A 20,429-nucleotide genomic window follows, 5' to 3' on the forward strand; every position below is an offset into this window, starting at 1 on the left:
ACATTGTCTTTTTAGACATAATGCCATTGCACATTTAATAGACTATAGTATAGTGTAAACATAACTTTTATATGCACTGGGAACCCCCAGAATTTATTTAACTCACTTTGTTGGGATACTTGCTTTATTGAGGTGGTCTGGAACCAATCCTGCAATGTCTCCAAGGTGTGCCTATACAGATGGCCAACAGACACATGAAAAGATGCTCCTAATCACTAATCATTAGGGAAATGAGAATCAAAACCACCATGACATATCACCTCATATCTCTTAGAATGACTGTTATCAAAAATATAAGAAATAATTGTTGGTGAGGATGTGGAGAAAAGGGAACCCTTGTGCTCTGTTGGTGGGAATGTAAAATGGTGCTGCCACTATTAAACACAGTATGGAGATTCTTCAAAAAATTAAAGCTACCATATGAGTCAACATTTCAATCTTGCCATTCCTGACAGACAGGATGGACCTAGAGGGCATTATGCTAAATGAAATAAGTCAGACAGAGAAAGACAAATACTGTCTGATTTCACTTACATATGGAATCTAAAAAAATAAAAATAAAAAATGAACAACAACAACAGAAGAAAACAAAACAGGAAAGACTCATAGATACAGAGAATAATCTGGTGGTTGCCAGAGGGGAGGAGGGTGGGGGATGGGCACAATGGGGAAAGGGAGTCAAAGGACCAAGCTTCCAGTTATAAAATATGACAGGGGATACAATGTACAATATAGGACATATGATTAATAGCATGTAACAACTTTGTGTGGTGACAGATGCAACCACACTTATTGTGGTCCCTTTATAATGTACTTAAATATTCATTCACTATTTTATATGCCTGAAACAAATACAATATCATACATCAACTACACTTCACTAAAAAATTGCTTGGTGGTAAATGTTGGCTGTTATTAGCCTCTCAATGAGTAAAGGGGAAAATCTGCTTGTTTAAGTACATATGCACTTTGAATACAATTATTGACATGGACTTTAAAGGTGAGATCAAGCCAGTTCATGAATGTATCAATTGCTCCAAGAGGCTGCTCTCTGTCTGCAATGAATCAATCAATGAAAGCAAAAGTTATAGAAACAATATATGTCCACTTTCCCTCTGGACTTTTTTTTACTTACATCCCTAGGGCAGTTGCTATTTATAGCCTTTCTTATATAAACCTTCATGGCCATCTTATCTTCAGTTCTGGGTCATTTTGAAGTGGAAATTAAACACTTATGCAACTATATGGGTTCCTCTTGTTCCTGAATACCCTAGAAAATGTGTTTAATGGTAGTTTTAGGCCTAAGTATTTTATTTGGGTGAGGGCTTCAATTTGTTCAAAGCATAAACAATTCACTATATGTGTTTGTGGATTGGATACCATGCTATGTATGGAGGTTAAAAAAAGAAATGAAACACAGTCCCTGCTGTCGAGGAGCTCTTAGTATACTGATGGAGACAACAGATACACATCTTGATGGGTTTTAATGTGCTGGTGACCATAATGAGGTTTAATGCGTCAGTGACCACAGAGCTGTGGGAAGCCAGAGAACAGGATCCAGGTGCTAATGTGGTGCAGGTTGTGGGCAGTGGTGGGCCGGAATGGCCTTTGCCCCAACCCCTGATGTGTACTGGAAATCAAGGGCAGGCAGCCTGAGATACTTCAGCCTGGGCTGAAGAACCTGTCTCAGTGGGTGAGAAATGGGATTCTCCTATCTTACAGAGACTGAGAACTTAGTCCTGGTAGACCCACCTGTTCCAAATAGGAGTACCATGAGGGCCTTCCATTGCAAAACGGTGTCATTATGTCTGCTGAACTACAAGCTGGGCTGCTTGGAATAGCTTGGAGGTTGGCAAGGATTTATGGTTATTGGGGGCAACTGGGCAATCATAAATCTTCAACCCTGCTTGCCTTTATAGCGACAGAATTGGTTTGCTATAGTGCAAAGAGCCACTGGGACTCAAAGTAAATCATTCAGTCTGTCACTCAACTGATAATTATGGAGTGCCCACTAGGTGTGAGACATTCTGTTTCCTTTTTCATTTTTGTCAATACTTAGCAGAGTGGGAACAAGACATCAGATTCTTGAATCCAATTTTTGTTCCAAGGACTTAAAAAAAAATTTATGAAGTTGTTTTGCGTATGTGTTCTTCAATCCAAATTATTCCCTGCTCAGGAGAAAATAAATAATCCTTTGGGGAAAGAATTGACCATTCAACACTGCTTTCTGGGAATAAAAGTGCAGATAAGTGTAGGGAATTTGTGATCAATTTTTTCCTTTGAAAAATAAATTTGTAGTTCAATCAATTCATTTGTTGAAATTCAAGATAAAGCACGGGATTCCTTCTCCCTTTCCAGCTGCCATTATTTGTGGTCTAAAATAAATGTCCAGTAGCAAAAGCAACAGATGCAGGTGAGGTAACAATTTGTTGCCTTACTAATTGAAACTTACTTTGTGACTGAATGAGAGTGGCGAAATTGGAGTTTTTAGAATTATTGGGATTTTATTATGTTACGTGCCTGGAGTCTGAGCCGAAACACTGTAATAATCATGGAAGACAGCATTTTGGAAGACTGATGAGAACTTGCAGGTGTGAGGAAATTAATACTGAAAGACAGCTTCTTCTTTCCCTCCCTCACCTCTTCACGTAAACCTAAGCTTCCACCTGCCACAGACCGAGACTGGAACTTCTCCTTCGTCACACCTGTAGTTCCCGGACACATGACCCTGGGGAAGGACTCAATCTCAATGCTTGAAGGACTGCAGAACAGTTGCAAAGGTCATCTGCTGAACTTGCCTGGCTCAGGCCTCAGAGTGATAGAGGATGAGGGGTATTTTGGTGGAAGGAAAAAGTTAGAAGAGGAGCCCAGTGTCAGAGGCTCAGCTCTGGCCTGATGAGTTTAAACTTGAACCTGCTGCAGACCCAGTTCATGTGAAGACTGACTTTGTAGTTATTGTTGTTCATCCAAGAAGTTACACTGGGGACATTTACCACCAGCAGTCACTTCCCTGGACACCCAGTGGCTCTCTGGCCCCAGAGGGCACTTGGTGGGCATATAGAAGGCACTAAGTGTTTGAATTGAATTGGATTCAGTTACCCTTTGCCTGAGACCTATGCCATTAGCGAGATGGAGACAGGGGGCCCAAAAGTTAAACAGTTGTTTTACAAGTTGGCAAATTGCTCTTTTCCAGACTATGATGGGCTTTCGGGTGGTGGGTATCCAACTGTTGGCATCATTGCTTTCTAATGTGGAGGCGATGTGGCTTGACACCTGTCCCCTGGCCGCCACTGCGGGGAAGAGGAGGACTGCACCGGGGGTCTGGGTGCCCCTGCTCTGTCTTCATGGTGTCAGATGACCCCGCTGGGGGAGAGGAGAGCTGCTCTTCAATAAGGGTGTGTGTGTGTGGCCCAGTCCCCCTGCCGGAACTGCGTTTTCCCTTGGCCTTGTCACTGCTCTTGCCTCATCCTGCATTTGAGACCTGTATGGTTACAGAAGCTGTGGAGGAGGGGCTTTTGACTCATTTTCAAGGTGGGAGCCCCAGCAGGAGCTGAGCAGCATGCAGGTGACCTCAGCTTGCCAGCTGATATTGCACAGGGTCTCAGGAGAAGTGAAGGTGGGCAGTAGCAGAACAATGGTGGCCTCGGTGGGGAGAGATGTCCTCGCGGCCCCTGATTTGGTCAGGACAGAGCCCTGGTGCCCACCCGAGCAGCCCTTGGCCTCCACAGCTGCAGCAGGCGCGTTTGTCCTCCCGGGCGGCGGCCGCCCCCCTGCCTGTGCTGGCTGGGCTGGGTGCAGTTCTCTCATGCCCCCTGAACTCTGTCTGATCGGTTGTCGAGTCCTCTGAACCTCAGAAGGTCTAAAAGGGGCCTGGAAATCAGCGACTACCCATACGGAGTGGCTTTCCCCTTTGTTTGTGTCGCTGACTGTAATGAAATGGCTCTCCTTACTCAAAGACACTCCAAACTTTCCAAAGTAGTGCTTTGCAAACTCTAACTGGCGCATGAATCCTCCTGTGACTCGTCACCTATGGGGACTCCTCAGCGCCTCCCTGCATGTTAGGGTCCCGTGGCTCCCACGGGGGTGCCCAGGGACGCGCATTTTCATGGGGGCATCTGGTGCAGATAATCTGTGAATCACAATTTAAGAAAGAGCCCTTCCTGCTCTGAGCTGAGATCTGGCGCTGGAAAGAGGTCCTCCAAGTGGGGAATCCCCTGAAGGTGGGGCTCTGGCTGTGCCCGCTGCTTTTATCTTGAATCTTCTCTCTCTTTTGCACCGCCCCACTGAGTCCCCCAGGTACACTTTAAAATTTTGCTCAAGGATGCTTTATTCAGTGGCAGGGTTGAGACCAGTCGACATCTAAAAAATTGAGTACTTTTTATAGAACAACAACAGAATTACTGGAACATATAAATAAAAATCAGCTACGTTTCCAAAGTATCAGATCTTAAACTCTATTTTAGCCTCAGGAGAATGGGCACACATCACAGTCACCCCTCATGGCATTAGGGTCCTAATTACCTGCTTCTGTGGAGCCCTTATTTATTTATTTTTTGGTCCTTGTAATCTTGAAAGCTTCATACTCACACCTACAGACTTGAGTTCACTGCATTGCCACTGCTGGAGGCAGGTAGTGGGGACTGGCACAGGGTGGGTTGCATGGCCCAGCCCCTGGCTTCCTGCCTTTCGGACCATCCCCTCTGGTGTGGCTGTGCCATCCTCTGTGACGGGCCCAGAGGAGAGCAATATTTATGTCAACCGTCTCCATGGTATTTGTAACAGATGAGGCCTAGGCCTCCAGCTGGGGGTTTGACATGTTCTCTGGAAATGGTGAGTCATTCTCAAACTTACTGTAAACCCTCATGCATCTCTCACATCAGGTGTGGTGCTTGGAACTGCAGAGTTGCCTCCTGGCTTCCAGATTCTGTAAGTGGCTTGGCTACGTCTGATCGTGTGGGGCGCTTCCCTGCTGCCATCCCTGCACCTCTGAAAGGGCTCTGCCATGTCCCCTTGCTGCTCCAAAAGTCACTGAAATCAGAGGGGATAAATCTTCTCCCCAGCAGCACTGCATCCTGAAAGGCAAAGAACACACCTTGGCATAGAGCTGCACATGCTGGGGTCAGATTGTCCGAGTTTGAAATGAAGCGATCAGCCCATTGGTCAAGATACTCAAACACTCCTTTAAAATAAAGATGATAATAATACCTACCTCTGTGAATTCCTTAATTCAAAAAAATAATTATCAAAGTGCCGGGTATCATGCAAGGCACCACTTTATGGACTTACAGTTAGGGAGGAAGGCCAGCAGATATAAAACTTTAACTGTGTGCTATGTGCATCAAAGGAGAGGTGGATGTTGTTAGGAATGTAGTTTCAAGGGTGGGGAAGGTGACCCTGTCCAAGGGAGACCAAGGAAGTTTTCTCTAAGAAAGCGGTGGGAGGGGACTGGCACCCACAGCCTTGTAGTCTGAGTTATGCTTTTTGGTCTTAAGGACGATGGGATGCCACTGAAGTATTCTCAGCAGGGCAGTGGCAGATTTACATTCTTAAAGTTGCTACCCTGGATAAAGGAATGAGAGTGCGTGTGTGGAAGCCATTAGGAGAATCCTGTAATAACTTGGGCAAGAGATAATTTAGCTTAGGGGTTAGTAGAGGGGGTACAAGTCCAGGTCAAGGAGACCTCTAGGCTACAGAATCTATAGATATGGTGGATGGATACATAGATGTATTCGACGATGGGGTGGAGGGTTGGGGGGTGTCCCTTCCAAGGACCATGCATCCTGGAAGAGTCACAGTTCTCTACAGAGAGTAGGCACTCATTAAATATAAATTATTATGGCAGTTATTTACAAAGCAGCCTTCCCTTTGATCTGTCATTTAACACAGAAGCTCTGGCTAAATTTCTTTTTTTTTTTGGCTGGCATCTCCTTCTGTGACTGGAGTTTAACCAAAGTCAGTTGGGCCCTCCTTGTGCCCAGGGACCTGCCTCTGATCTCAGTGTGGCACTTGGACCAGGATTTTCTCTGTCCCCTTCCTCTCTTACAGTGTGAGGAGGTAATGAAAGGAACCTCTGGTGAGTTCTCTGTCTTATGCGAACATCCCTGGTGGGTGGCTCCGAGCCCTTGTGTGTCCCCCAACTGGGGCCCCATGGGGAGAGGGGCTGTCTGGTCCCTGTCCCTTCCCCAGACTAAGCTCACACCTCCCTGCTCCAGGCCTTCGGGGCCCCTAGCTTTGCTTCTCCTCCTCTTGTTTGCATACTGGACTCTTCTTAGGTTGGCACGTGCCATGCGCTTGTCAGGCAGTGACCCTGGCTTCTTTCAGCACGAGTGGGACCTCCCCACCCCGGGGGCAGAGCAGGCTTCCCTGACTGAGCAGCATCTTCCTGCTGGGACAGCACCAGCGGCCCCCTCTAGGGAGCTTGTGCACGGCACCCTCCCGCACGCTGCCTGGCTTTCTGTGGGAGCCGGGTGCCCGGGTGTGCCTCAGTTGGCTGACTGTTGTAATTTGAGTCACACTTGGGACCTTTTACACATCCATGTATTATAATAAGGATCAGCACAGCCATTAACAGAGGGTCAGCCTCTCTCATTGCCCTGTGTTGTCGCCACCAAACAATAGTCTTTTTAAAAAAATATATTAATGGACTTTATTTTTTAAAACAGTTTTAGGCATACAGAAAAATGAAGCCAGAGTATAGTGTTCTTACAGAAGCCTTCACTGACCCATCCCTCACCATCTCGCCTATGATAAACATCTGGCATTACTCTAATGTATTTATTACAGTTGATGAGCCAATATTGATACATTATTATTAATGGAAGTCCACAGTTTACATTAGGGTTTATTCTTTGTGTTTTATGGGACATCCTATGGGACTTGACAGTACTGTCACGTGTCCACCATTACAGTGTCATGCGGACAGTCTCACTGCCCTGAAGTGCTCTGGCTTTGCTGTTCACCCCTCATTTCCCTGGAGCCTTTGGCAACCACCGATATTAGTCTCCACAGTGCTGCCTTTTCCAGAACATCATGTATCTGGAATCATAGAATAGTATGTAGCCTTTTGAGATGGGCCTCTTTTACTCAGCAGTATGTGTGTAAGGATCCTCCATGTCCTTTTGTGACTCGATAGCTCATTTCAATAGCAGTTTTAAACTGCAAACGCTTGATACCTGCTGGGCTGTGCCTGGAGGTCTCCATATGGGAATCACAGTTTCTTTTCCATGCCTGGTGTCCAGTTCCCCATGAACTTCTCAGTCTTACTGTTTTGTGCACCTCTCAATCCTGAATGCATTTAGCCAAAGCTGATTTAGGGGCTTTCCCAAGATCTGAGATGAAAAATGTCTGGGTGTGGTCGTCTGCATTCAGGACATCTTAACACCACGGAGGCCCAGATTCCCACTGGAATGACTGAGTCGCGAGTAGTGTGGTGAGAGGTTTGGGAGCGTGGGAGAACTGCCTTCTGAGATTTGGGCTGTAACAGGCTTCAAATTAGTGGCACCTGAGGGTTCCAGCCTAAAAGGTCTGCTTGGCCCCTAAGCAATTTTACTAAAAAAGTGGGTGTGGATCATATTTTATCAGAAGCCAGCCTGGGCCACAGTACTGAGTGGATGGGAGGGGACATAGCCAAGTGTTGCTTCTTAGACACAGACCGGATGGCCATTGACTTTTGCTCTCCTTTGCTGACACCAGCCCTTTCCTTTGGACCCACCTGTTTGAATTCCCAGTGTCCTTACCCAAGTCCACTGCCTGCCGCCCAGTACCAACTGAGCTATTGCAGGGCTGCCTCATCCAAGCTCTTGAGCTGCCTGGTCCCTCCTGACTTCTCTTGTGATGTACATCCTGCTGCCTGTGTCCACCAGCTGTCTTAGTACCAGCTTGGGAGCCTGCACGTGGTGTTCCTCGTGCCGTGGGTGCTGCTGTAGAGGGCTGAGGGTCTAGGGGGAGCTGCTGCTGTAAATCACGGGGGCAGGAGGATGGGGTCATGTGTCCACTTGGCCACAGCCTTTAGGACATCCTCACTGTCCTCAGTTTCGCCATGACAAGAAGGGTGTTCTCACCATCTTTATGAGAGGCATTAAATACCCTATCAGGGTAACAGCCTCCTGATTTTCTTGTCACTTTGGCATTCTTAAACAGCCAGCTGTGCGTGGTTAGTGTTCATATGCAGAAACGCAGAGCAAAGTGTTATTGTTTCCAGAAAGCTCTGCATCTGGGGATTTTTGCTTACATTTTCTTTTCTTTTTTCCCTTTTAATCCTTTAGTTTTGAACGAGATGGTGATGTGTTAGGTCTTTACTTGCAATTTTCAGGTACCAGGAGTGAAGGATTCCCTGGAAGAGATATTTACATTGAATTCTCTAAAAGAGGAATCAACTGAGGCACAGAGTTCCTGTCAGCTTAGTGCCCTCTAAGGTCATGTAGCTCTTTGCTGGATCAGCACTACATGCCCAGGCGCCATCATGCCAGCTTTTTATATTCGTCCCCATTTTCCAGGCGTGGGAGAGAAGGGCTAGGAGGGTGAGTTACTGCACCCCAGCTCACACGGGCTGCCAGTGGCAGAGATGCAACTGGAACCTGAACCCGCCTCTCTCCAGACCTGGGCACTGAGAGCTCTCGTGTGCTGAGGAGTAGAGCAGCCTGGGACAGATGCAGGAAGGTGCAGGTCTGGGTCGTTGGATTCCCATTCTGTGGCCTGTTCCCAGATGCCCCGGGGTGATTTTATCACAGCAGGGCATGGCTTCCTGAGTCAGGGAGACCAAGGCTGGGGTGCACACCGCCATCTCTGCCCTGGCTCTGAGTCCTTTTTTTTTAAACTGTGTCTAGAGAGCAATGATTATCTCTCCAGAGACTTCATTTGTTAAATAGAATTGCTAAATGTCGGGCTTTAGGAAGGACAGAGGTCTGAGGTGCCAGGAGACCCGCCTGGGGTGCTGGTGATCCCCAAGGAGCTCTGCAGAGCACCAACAGCCCACACAGAGGGTGGGAAGCAAAATGGGGTTCAGGCTGGGGAGCCCCTGTCAGCTTGGTGCCCTGCTGTCCTGGCACTCCTCCCCTTCGTCAGTGACCAGGTCACTTCCCCGACTTCCTGCCCAGGCACACTCTCGCCCAGGTGCCATCCTGCACCACCCCTATCCCAACACTCACACCCACCATAGCACCCACCTGCTGCTCCCATTTAACAGGTGTGCGCTCAAATCCTGCACCTTGCAGAGTGCTCTAGCCAGCCAACCTCGCTACCCCGTGCAGCTGTGGGTAGGTCAGTGTGCTTGTTGAGGTGTGGATTAATGGTGACCCAATAAGATCAGAATATAGACTGTGCTCCCGTCACCCTGGTCTAAGCCAGCGTCATCTCTCACTAGGTCATTTCTGTGCCCCACCTAAGGGCCTTGGCTTATGTCTCACCTCCCATGGCCCAGGGTGATCCTTTTAAAATGGTAGATCAAATCATGCTATTGCTCTGCTCAACCCCCCAAGGGCTTTTCTCTCACAGGACAAGTCAGCATCTTTCCAGGGACCCCGCTCCAAGCTCACCATAGTAACAGTTTCTCAGACACCCCTGGGCCTCCTATCTCCCCCAAATGCTCTTCCCCCACATGTCCAGACGGCTCCCGCCTTCACCTTCTTCAAGTCTTTTTTTCAGATATTTCTCTCACCACTCTGAACACCCTGTTTAAAATTCCAGCCCTACTATCCTTGTCTCTCCCCTCTGCCTATTTTTCTCCAAACTACTGATCACCGATTGCTATGCTGTATGTTGTACTTAGGTGCTGACCATCTGTCTTCTCCATCAGGATTTAATCTCGTGAGAGCAAGTATTTTTGTCAGTTGTTCATTACTTCTCTCTGGCATCTAGAAAGTGGCTGGCAGGTAGTAAGTGCTTGGTAAATGGATGTTGTGTGGATTTGCCCGATGCCCTTAGACCTGAATTTGATGTCCTGAGCTCTTTAATAACCTCACATGACCGGCATTGTGAATCCTCACAAGACCGGTAGTCTTTTTATGTTGTTGATTGTTAGGGCAGCAGTTTTTAACCAGGCTGCTGTGATCTGAGCATGTGTCACAAGTAATTTATTCAATGATAATAGTGAAAGTAACAAAGCTAGTTAACTGTCAGAAAATTAAAACATAGTCTACGGTGTTTGTAAAATAATGTCAATATTGCTCATTTGTATCCCAGTGTGTTGAGCAGGAGGAAAGGGGGGGCATATCTCCTATGGCTTTTCTCTTCTCTGCTGCAGCCACCATTTGCGTATGCCTGACACTCCAGAAATGAACCTTAGCTGCAGGGTGTTCGGGCACCTGCTCTCCTGGGTGGCAAGAACAGCAGCCTCTGCTGATGTTATTTAAAATATCCCTTCACTCTACCATACGATCAAGTTCTGTCAGGCTGTTTTGATTTTTTTTAAAGGAGGAGTTTGGGGAATTTTGCCATTTGGCTCTGAGTAAGCGTCAGCCATTGGAGGTTATTTAACTTTTAAAACGAGTGTCTAGGGGGGAAACACTGGTGCCAGGAGATCATCCCACTTGCCTAGGGTGTTGAAACTGGAACACCGTACCCTGGTTTACCCCATTTTAGAGGTCGAGGCCATCCTGCCCCAGCCCCTCTGAATGCCCCAGCCCTCCATGCAGATGTCTGCCCACCGTGTGCTGGGTCCCGTGTCCATGTTAAAATATCACCTCTACCTTTTGTGCTCAGCTTCCCAGGCACCCTCCTCAGTCTTGATTTTAGTATATGCCCTCTGGCCTTCACCATCCACAAGTACACATAACTTTACTCATATACGTTTTGTTTTCCTGGAGCACTTCTTCCCGAAATGGGAGGAAAATATATTAAGACCTAAGACCCAGTGTGTCTTTAAGTGTCCATGGTTCTTTATGGCAGTTTGGGGAGATGAAGGCATCCAGGTTGGAAATGGTCGCCCCTCAGGGGTTGCACCCAGTGGCTTCCAGCTCGCAGCACTGTCCTTAGGAAGCCTGATGACACTGCTTCTCTGACCTTCTATGTGTGACCTGCTTTCTTTCTGAAAGCTTCCCCAATCTCCCCTTCATCACCCATGCTCTGATATTCCACAGTGATGGGCTGTAGGGTATGCTGAACTCTTTTTTAAGTGGAAAAGATTTCTTGTAGATTCCAGCGTTGATTAAATACTTAATATGTAATATTTAAATATGTACCACTTAAAACCCACTATAAACTTATCGTTCTTCCAATTACAAAGTCAAATCAAAATTATGAATTAACCATTAAGTACCCAGCCAGCAGAACTCAAATGTACAGCATGAATTTCCTGTGATGGCTGACGCCATTCCTTCTGTGATAGGGCGTAGGTCCAGGTTACTGTAGTTCATTATCCTTTGAGGGATGTCTTCTGGCTTCACGTGGTGTGAATAAGTCACTGAAGTGTTAAATCTATCCTTTGCCCTTTTCCTCATCAGCCCATGACACTTAACATAATTGTGGTTGATGCCAAGGTGTAAACACAGAGCCGACTTGGTTATTGGATGGTTATCCAGATGATTCTTAGAATAAACATGCTTGGTTACAGACATTTTTTTGGGTTGTTATTCAAATGGAAACATGCAATGTAGCCGTTTTCATGGAGAATTTGCACGCTCCCTGGGATTCGGCTTGCCCCTGGTCTTTCTGGGTTCTTCCTATGCTGGTTCCCCCTGTGGGCTCCTAGAAAGGTGAGGTCTTGGAAGTGCTGGCTGTCTGATAGGCCACTCCCCACATCCTGGCCTCCCGCTGCCCCTCATGTCTCCCTCCACTGCCTCAGTGTGCGCAGTGTCGAGTCCTGTGGTACTTCAGTGGAGGTGGAGTCTGCAGAGCACTGTGAGCCGCTGTCACTTTCTTGAACTGTTAAACTATGTGTCATAGAGCTTGAAAACCATAACCCATTTTCAAGCTGTTTCAGCTTAAGCCTTCTTGCCCCCTTCACGGTTGGGAAGAGACAAGCATTTGTGTTTTTTAAGAAGCTGACACCACACTTAACAGGGTCCTGGTATACATTTTCTGGCTAGTTAGAAGTGTGCCTGCATGTGAGATGTGGGGAGCGAGTGTGCTGTGTGTTTGCACCACAGGCTGCATCCTGGTGCCTGAGCCTGTTGGGAGTTCCCAGCTGTCACAGGCGCTGCATGGGCCTGTGCCTCTGCCACTCAGCACTGCAGTGTGTCCCTCTGTGGTGGTGAAGTGGGGATCCCTCCTCTGCTTATGCCTTAGAGTGGGGGACTGGAGAGGCCTAACTGAACTGCTTGGTTTGTGAAATGTCTTCCAGATTCCAGGTAACAGGTGCCCCTATTATTGAATCTTTTCCAAAACCTCCTGGGCTCAAAACCTGAATCTCCCTTTACTTTTTCCTTCTTCCCCATCCACTATCTGATTCATCTCCAGATTCCATCTGTTTTGCCCTCCGTGTTAATCACTGTTTTAAAGTCTTTTTGTTCTTGCTGCAACTCGCATTCATGCCCTGTTACCTCACACGGGGCTGAGCGCAGCCTCCGAGCCTCCTCCCTTTCGCCCAGGGCCCTGCAGTCGGGCTGGCTCTCCTTCTGGCATTTCCCACCCTTGCGATGGAGCCCACAGTGGCCACGGTCTCTGCTGGATGAGGGGAAACTGGCAGCCTGCAGGTGGATAGATTTTGTTTGTCCTCAACAGTATTTTAAGGAATTGTTCATCAACTTTAAAAGATCAGGATATTTTTACATGAAAAATCTGTATTTTCAACTTTTCCTAAAAAACTTGGAAAATCTGGTGGCACTGAGCACATGTTCCTGAAAGGTTAGAGTAGGTGGGAATGGAGTGTTCTTTGCTGCCTTTCCTTGGGGCATGTTTTCTCCGCTTTGCCACACTCCCCACTACTCCTTATAGCCCACTAGCCTGCCTCAGCTCTCATTTCTGTTACCTGTCTGGCCTCCATAGATATTAAAGTTTGCAGCACAGAGCTGTCTGACTCCCAGGCCAAGGATCTTTCTATACCCCATTCTTAGAGCACACCTTGTATTTTTGCCTCCCATGTACCATTTTGCCTCGTGTAGGTGCTCTCTCTCCCCTTTAAACCTATCCAAGTCCTGCCATTCCACAAGGCTAGCTTACATCCCTCCTCTGTGAAGTCCTTCCAGCAAGCCCTGAGTGGAGGTGTTCCTCTCCTCCTTACCAAAGTATTTAAGAGGTTGTCCCTCTCTTTTGGTGCCATCATAAATTTTGTTCTGAGTTTAGATTGACAGTCCCTCCAGGGCAGGCCTTCATAGTGTCTGACAAACAGTGGCTTACATGTAGTGAATTCTGAACAGACGTATGGCCAGAAAGATTCATAGAAATAATCAAGGGCCTTGTTCTGTGGGCACTAACAGGAAGGGTGTTGACTAAATGTGGGATAATGTTAGCTGGTGACTTAACCCAGTGATTGTTTCACTTCTTGTCACCCCTGTTTGGGGATCTGTGTTTAATGTGGGGAAATCCCCCAATATAACTAGCCTCCAGTACAGGAGAGTAGGCTGTGCCCACTCCCTTGTTAAGGGATATTATCTATTCAGTGATACTGCTGTATACAGAAGAAAGAGCAAAAGAGAACTTCAATCGGATTTGGAGTATGTCCACATTCCTCAGAAAAATATTGAGCACCAAATAAACACAGGTGTCTATACTTCTATACTTGATACTGGACCAGACTTTGCTTCCCAGTATCTCCCACTTGTCCCTCCATGGCCCAGGTCTCCATGTCCTTCTCACCCGGGTTTTGGCTTCAGCATCACTGACCTTCAGAACTTGGCCTGCCCCATGTTCCTAGTACGCACCCTGAGCTTGGACTTCTCCAGCCCGTATCGGATATGGGTGGGGGTAATGGGAACCATCATAGGTTGGGGGAAAGTGCTGATGCCTGGAACTATTATAATAGCTCTGTCAGTGCATACTCAGTTTGAATCAGCTTTCCCACCTGGAAAGCCAAGCCTAAGGCTTCCCAGCCACATGCCATTGGATAATAATAGTGACCTTGCAATGCTGGGTGTTTTCTTTACTCCTCTTGAGCTCCTTTGAGAGGTGAGGGGGCTTTGCTTTCCAACATCTGGGCCAGAAGGTAGGTGGGCTCTAAGGCAGTCCTGTCCCTTGGAACGACAAGTCCTATATCTGTGTTGTTCAGTGCGGTAGCCATTCACCGAATGTGGCAGTCAAACACTAAAATACGCCTAATGTGACTGAGGAACTGACTTCTTAATTGTATTTCATTTTAGTGAATTATAATTGAAATACCACATGTGGACAACCCAGATCTTGAGGGTTGGGGAAACTGGGTCAAATGCAGTGCTGAGCCATGTGCAGTCCTAATGAGAGGATACCTAATTACCCAGGCCTCCTGCGTGGGTGGGACTCTGTGTTGCTACACAAGTAAAAGCCCATTTGACCAAATTTGGCGGGGCATCAGCGCTGAATAATGTTTGCAGGGAAACCCATTGCCGTGCTGTTCCGAGGAGGCATTATTTACTCATTCTTCTATTTCCTTTAAGAATAGCAGATGCTAAGCCCCCCTTAGCTTTGATTGCTCAAGCAGGTTCTGTGTCTTGCTTCCTCTGCTTGATTTCATTATACTGTGACATAAATATATACTCTGTGTCCACACCATGTATAAATGCTGAACCCAAGTGACTGTTTTGGGGAGTAGTAATGTAACTTTTCTGGGGAAGCTATATAGACCATTATATAGATTGAAATGTGTGTGTTTATCTCTTCTGCTTGGCTTTTCTTCAATAGAGTGAGTTGAAAAGGGCTGTGGGTGTTTGGCTTTTTATGATGGTTATTAAAGCCACGTTGTGCAGTAAATGTAGCTGCAGTTCTCTGGAGCCGCAGTTGTCGGAACACAGCACAGTGTCCATCAGGCTCTGCTCCAGGGGCCTGACCACCAGGGAGGCTCCGGGAGTGGTTTCTCCTGAGCGTGGCTTCCCAGCCGCAGTCTGCGGTCCTGGGCTGCAGGTGGTTTTGGGGTCTAGTGAGTTGCCTTGCTGGTGTTTCAGTCCCCACTGGTCCTTTCACTATGGAAAGTGAAACTCTTGAAAGTGGTAGGCTATCTATTTATGGCCCCCCAGATGACTCCCCTTCCTGTGATCCTGTGATCTTCCTTTCAGCCATGTGTCAACTATACACACAAATAGGAAGTTGGGCACAGGCAGCGTGGAGGGAGAAGATGCCCCATGGTAGAGGGCAAGTGGTGGCAGCCGGGGGTGCTGGCACCGATGGATGGAGGGAAGCAGCACGCATATCTGGTGTGTCTTTCCTGGTGGCCTGACAATGGGTTGAAACCTTGGGATCCTCCTGGCATCCGTGCTTTGATGGGGACCACATCTGTACCCACATCCATGCTCTGCCCCAAGAATGGCATCTCATTTGAAACAGTGGCTGTGTACCAGTCTGAGAGACAGACTGGCTGGGCAAAAGTGTGGCACGGCTGGAGTCTAGTGAAGGACAGCAGCCCAGCCACCTCTAAGCAGAGGGCAATGAAGGCTGTGTCCACTGCCTCCTGTAGATCGAGTCTCCAGGGCCTGGCAGTATGGTACTGTCAAATATTACCATAGCCAGATAGAAACTCCCACCTGCCTCCCACCTGCTGCTTTTCTGACATCCTGGGAGCCAAGTGATTATGTTCTAGTCTTATTCCTAGCACTTCTCTTCAGCAGTTCTCCTAGATACCAGCTAGGGGTTCTATAATTCAATTCAGTTCTACCTAGAGTGAATGCCGATCCCACAAGTTAGGGCCTCAGTCCCACAAGCCTGCCCCTACTTCAGCTACTAATCACAAGTCCCAAGTTGTTCTTGGTACTCTGACCAACTGGCTATAAATTGTGGTTTGTGTGTCCCTCTCCATGGGTTTGATAATTTGCTAGAATCACTCATAGAACTTTGAGAAATACTATTTATGTTTACTGGTTTGTTACAAAGGATATGGTAAAGGGTACAGATGAATAGCCAGAAGAAGAGATACATAGGGTTGAGTCTGGAAGGACCTGGAGTGCAGGAGCTTCTGTCCCGTGGAATCGGGGTGTGTCGCCCTCCTGGCACGTGGATGTGTTCACCAACCTGGAAGTTTCCTGAACCCCCTACTATTGGGATTTTTGTGGAAGCTTCATCACATGGGCTTGATTGCTTAGTAATTCCATTTCTAGCCCCTCTCCCCTTCCAGGGGGATGAGGGGAGGAGTGGGAAGTTATAAACTCCTAATCACAGCCTGGTCTTCCCGGTGACCAGCCCGATTCAGGAGCTCATTAAGGCCACTTCATTAGAATGAAGGATGCTCCTGTCACCCAGGAAATTCTCAGGGATTTACGATTTAGGATTTCTGTGTCAGGAACTGGGGTCAAAGTATGTTAGAAGCAAAGATTCTAACACCTAGCACCCTCATTTACAAGTATTAGTGTCAGAAACTGGAGGCAGAGACCAACACATATTTCTTATTTCATATTCCTCACTTTCCTCAAAACACATGGGTCCTCACTTTTGTGTTGTAGCAGGAAAAAAAATATTGGTCGAGTGCTATCACTTAGTAAATGCATTTTACTAGAAGAGAGATACATACTCAGAAAATCAGCCTTGCCCCTGGACCAGGCGACCAGCTGACACAGAGCGGCCAAGCCAGGTGAACACACAGGTGTCTCCCACACAGGTTTCGTTCCAGCTTCTGTGGACGCTCCTTGGCCATCCCTGTGACTGGGAGGAGTTGGCGTGCGGGTGACCCCTAATGGGAAGGGCAGTTGCAAACTTACAGCACTCTCCTAAATGCAAGCCTATTTCAACATTCCCAGAGGCATGGGGAAGATCGGGCTAAGGAGAAGTGAGAGGCAGTCAAGATCCACTCTAGGTCGGAAGTAAGGATTCCAAATTCATGAGATCTTTTGCCACATTCCAGCAGGACTTTCTTGTCCTCTGTTCTGGACTGGATGCCTTTGGTTACAGCAACTTTAAACTCCAGTCCTGTTCGCTGAAACAATGGTAGGGTTTTACTTGTGGGTAGGTGGGCTTCCAAGGTGGTTTGGTTCAGTGCCTCTGGGATGGTATCCAGAACCCTCTTTTCTTATTTCTCCCGACTCTACCCACCATGAGTCAGATTCGCCCCCCTTCATAGTTGCACGATGGCTGTCAGCAGTTTCCAGGCTATAAACTTCCTCGGCCTGCTCTCGGTCAGGGATGCTTCTGTTGAGAAAGCGGCTTTTTCCAGAGCCCCCGCTGGTCTCAGTTGGCTCGTGTACCCTCTCTGGAGTCAGTAACAGGCTGGGATTAGAGCGATGATAACCCAACAAGAGCCTTGGAAACCTGTGGAATCAGGTTGTCCCCAGGCCCAGGGCCATGAAGGGAGGGCTGTGCAGGTACAGATCAGGTGGTCACCAGGAGAAGGAAGATGTTGGGTAGGAAACTGCCAGTCCCCTGCTATCTACACATAAGTGCAGTTCTTTTCCAGAAAGTAGAAAATGGCCATTTTTTAAATACTACTTTTTGCTGCTTTGTGACTCTTGAATCTTCTTTTCTCCCCTCTCCCTCCCTGTCTCTTCCCTTTCTTCTTCTTCCTTTCCCTTCTCTCTACTTCCTTTTTCTTCTGTTTTTCTCTTTCTCTTATTTCCCTTCCTTCTCCTCCTCTCCTTCCTCCTTTTCCCAGTCTTCCCTTTTGCTGCTTAACTGTCAACCCCCTTAATCATGATCTCATTATTTAACTCAACTTAATTGGTTTGGTACAATGAGTTTCTCACTAAATACAATGGTATCACATTTGCCCCCAGGAAGAAGAAATGCCAGATGTAGAAATTGACATTGATGATCTTCTTGATGCAGATAGTGAAGAAGAGAGAGCTTTAAAATTACGGGTAAGCAGCTTTCAAAATCTAGAACTTTCCAGTCATGGATGCTTGAATCCACTTGGGTCTCCAGAGCTTGGCATATGCTGATTGTGCCCTGTGGTGGTGTTGGCACCAGTATGTGGCCAACGGCAGTTTGCAGAGAGGGAAAGCAATAGGATGCTAAATATTCACCCTCCTGAACTACACATCTCTTGATGATAAAGCAGTTGTGAACCGCAGTCAGTTCTTGAAGCACCTTATGACTTTCTCTGGCCTCATTTTCTTGGGAGAGCTGATTCTCTCTCAGAAGTGTATTTGCTAAAGAAGGAAATGATGTTTCACGGTTATATGAGAAGAGGGACTGAATTAGAAATGAAATATCTGAATTAGCCCAGGACTCTGGTCACACAGTTGTGGATTATTTCATTCATGAAATTAATTTCTAGATAAGATTATTTACAACATAGTTCTTTTTAATAAAATACCTTTTGTTAGAGTATGCTCACCTGATTAGCATTCTAGTACAGTGGAGGTTGAGATGTCTCCTGTTTCCTTAGTCCAAAGCAATAATATGTTTATTTTCCTTACCACAGGAAGTTCTAATCTATCATTTTAAAATTTGCATTTGGGAGCTCCTAAAACCAAGTAAATTTTGACCTGCCATTTTTAATAATATTCATTGCTATAATTTCTGTTAATGGCTCTTGGTTATCACCAATGGCAAATGAGCACTAAAGGCAATTAAAGGTCATATTTTAATATATCAATGTGTTTAATGGGTTAATAATTATACTAGAGTCCCTTGCGTGGTGAACAGTCTCAGTTTAATGATTATTTTCTGTTGGTATATTTAGTTGGGAGATGATAACATCCTAGTCATTAAAGGTTAAAAAAGAAAAAGTGAAGCAGGCACTAGTTTTATAGAATATATGACATTTAAAAGTTTTCTTAGAATTGAGAACTTAAAAACTATCAGGCCACCTCCTTTGGTTCCCAGGTGAGGACACTGAAGTGTACAGAGGTGTAATAGACTGGCTTGTGGCTGACTCACAGCCAGGCCGCTGGTTCTCCATGACCAGTGTGATTATCACCACCTCTCACAGGCTGTCTTACCTTAAGTATATCCAGTTTATCATTAACCAAGTTGGCAGCCCAAAGGAAAGGTGTGTGTGTGTGTGTGTGTGTGTGTCTGCGTGTGTCTGCGTGTGTCTGCGTGTGTGTCTGCGTGTGTGTGTGTGTCTGCGTGTGTGTGTGTTCTAGGAGTGCAAGGTATAGGAAGGGTACAACTTTTTCTACAGATGACCAACAGATGCTGAAATAAAATGTAATTCCAGATTGTCAATATGATATCTTGATATACCACATTTAGAATAATACTATAAAGATGAAATGATTTTTAATTTCACTGTTAAAGTGATACTGAATTTTAAAATAATCAAACTTACACTCTGTGTATTTTATTCTAGGAAGCTCTTGTAGACTGCTACAAACCAACAGAGGTAAACAAACCACTTTTCCTAAATGCCATGTTTGAATTGGTTTTTATTAAAATCAATTTGTCTATTTTTAAAGCTAAACTACAGTAAGTGGGCTTGATTACATACTAAGTAGCAATTATTATCTGTAAGTGATGTGCATATGTGTGAATAGTGCTAACTTCCTTATCTGTATGCCTAAACATGTCTGGTTTAGGAAGACTTGAAATTAATGGAATTGGGTGTGTTGCTTTTTTTTATATAAAAGCCAAATTCAAAGGTAATTGTAAGATGGTTTGGAATCATTTTAGTAAAAGCGTTAGGTTTATAAGTGGAGGATACATTCTTTTATGGGTATATATTTTTTGAAAGCTTAAAGCCAATTCTGTTGTTCAGAAGAATTGCCTCTGTTGGAAGAAGGAATTTATGGTTTGTTTGGAATACTAATCTGGTGTATAAATATTAGTGTAAAACACAAGGGATATTAGTTTGATTAGACCAGAGCATTTAAAGGATATATATTCTAATGACTGAAAGCACAAACAATGTAGACATTAAGGGTTTAATTAGTTATGAAAATATTGGTAAAAGAAGTACATTCAGTTTGTTCCTGTGATAGATCAGGGAAATTAGAAGATTCATCAACTGTTTTCTGCAACATCAAAGCAATGGTGGTATAACTTCTGATTCTTGAAGTGGCATAATTACAAAATGATAGGAAAACATGCTTTCATCAGAGTGTGTAAAATTTAAATGATTAGATTAGGGTATTTTATGGTCATTTAGTTTGAGGCCAGTTACTTATTTGAGTTTTAGTCTTACACTCTCCAGTTTCCTTTATGTTGACTACATCTCACAAATGTTTTACTTTAATTTTAGTTATTGAAATATATTTTAAAATCAGTATTATGTATTCAGTATTCATGGCTTTGAAAGCCACACATAGTATTATTAGGCAGTGCCTTCTCCATCCCTTAGTCCCTATTCCTAAAGGTAAAAATATGTATTTTTTATATTTATGTAGTTTTATATAACATTTTTGGCTGTTCACCTGCTATTTATTCTTGTATACCTAAATACGCATTTACTGCTTTTTTTCACCCATCGATGTAAGGGTAAATATGATAATTGTCTCACT

At 45.7% G+C, this 20,429-nt stretch overlaps 1 protein-coding gene across 1 annotated transcript in view; it reads left to right on the forward strand.

Annotated features, from left to right (window-relative positions):
* The window catches only part of PPP1R14C (protein phosphatase 1 regulatory inhibitor subunit 14C), an 87,359-nt gene that overhangs the window by 43,317 nt on the left and 23,613 nt on the right, over positions 1 to 20,429 (forward strand). The window contains exons 2-3 of the mRNA XM_037022953.2: positions 17,760 to 17,843; positions 19,283 to 19,315. Coding sequence (XP_036878848.1) covers positions 17,760 to 17,843; positions 19,283 to 19,315 — 117 coding nt within the window. The remainder of the gene's footprint in view (positions 1 to 17,759; positions 17,844 to 19,282; positions 19,316 to 20,429) is intronic.

Source organism: Manis javanica, chromosome 13, assembly GCF_040802235.1.
Source record: "Manis javanica isolate MJ-LG chromosome 13, MJ_LKY, whole genome shotgun sequence".
NCBI lineage: Eukaryota > Metazoa > Chordata > Mammalia > Pholidota > Manidae > Manis > Manis javanica.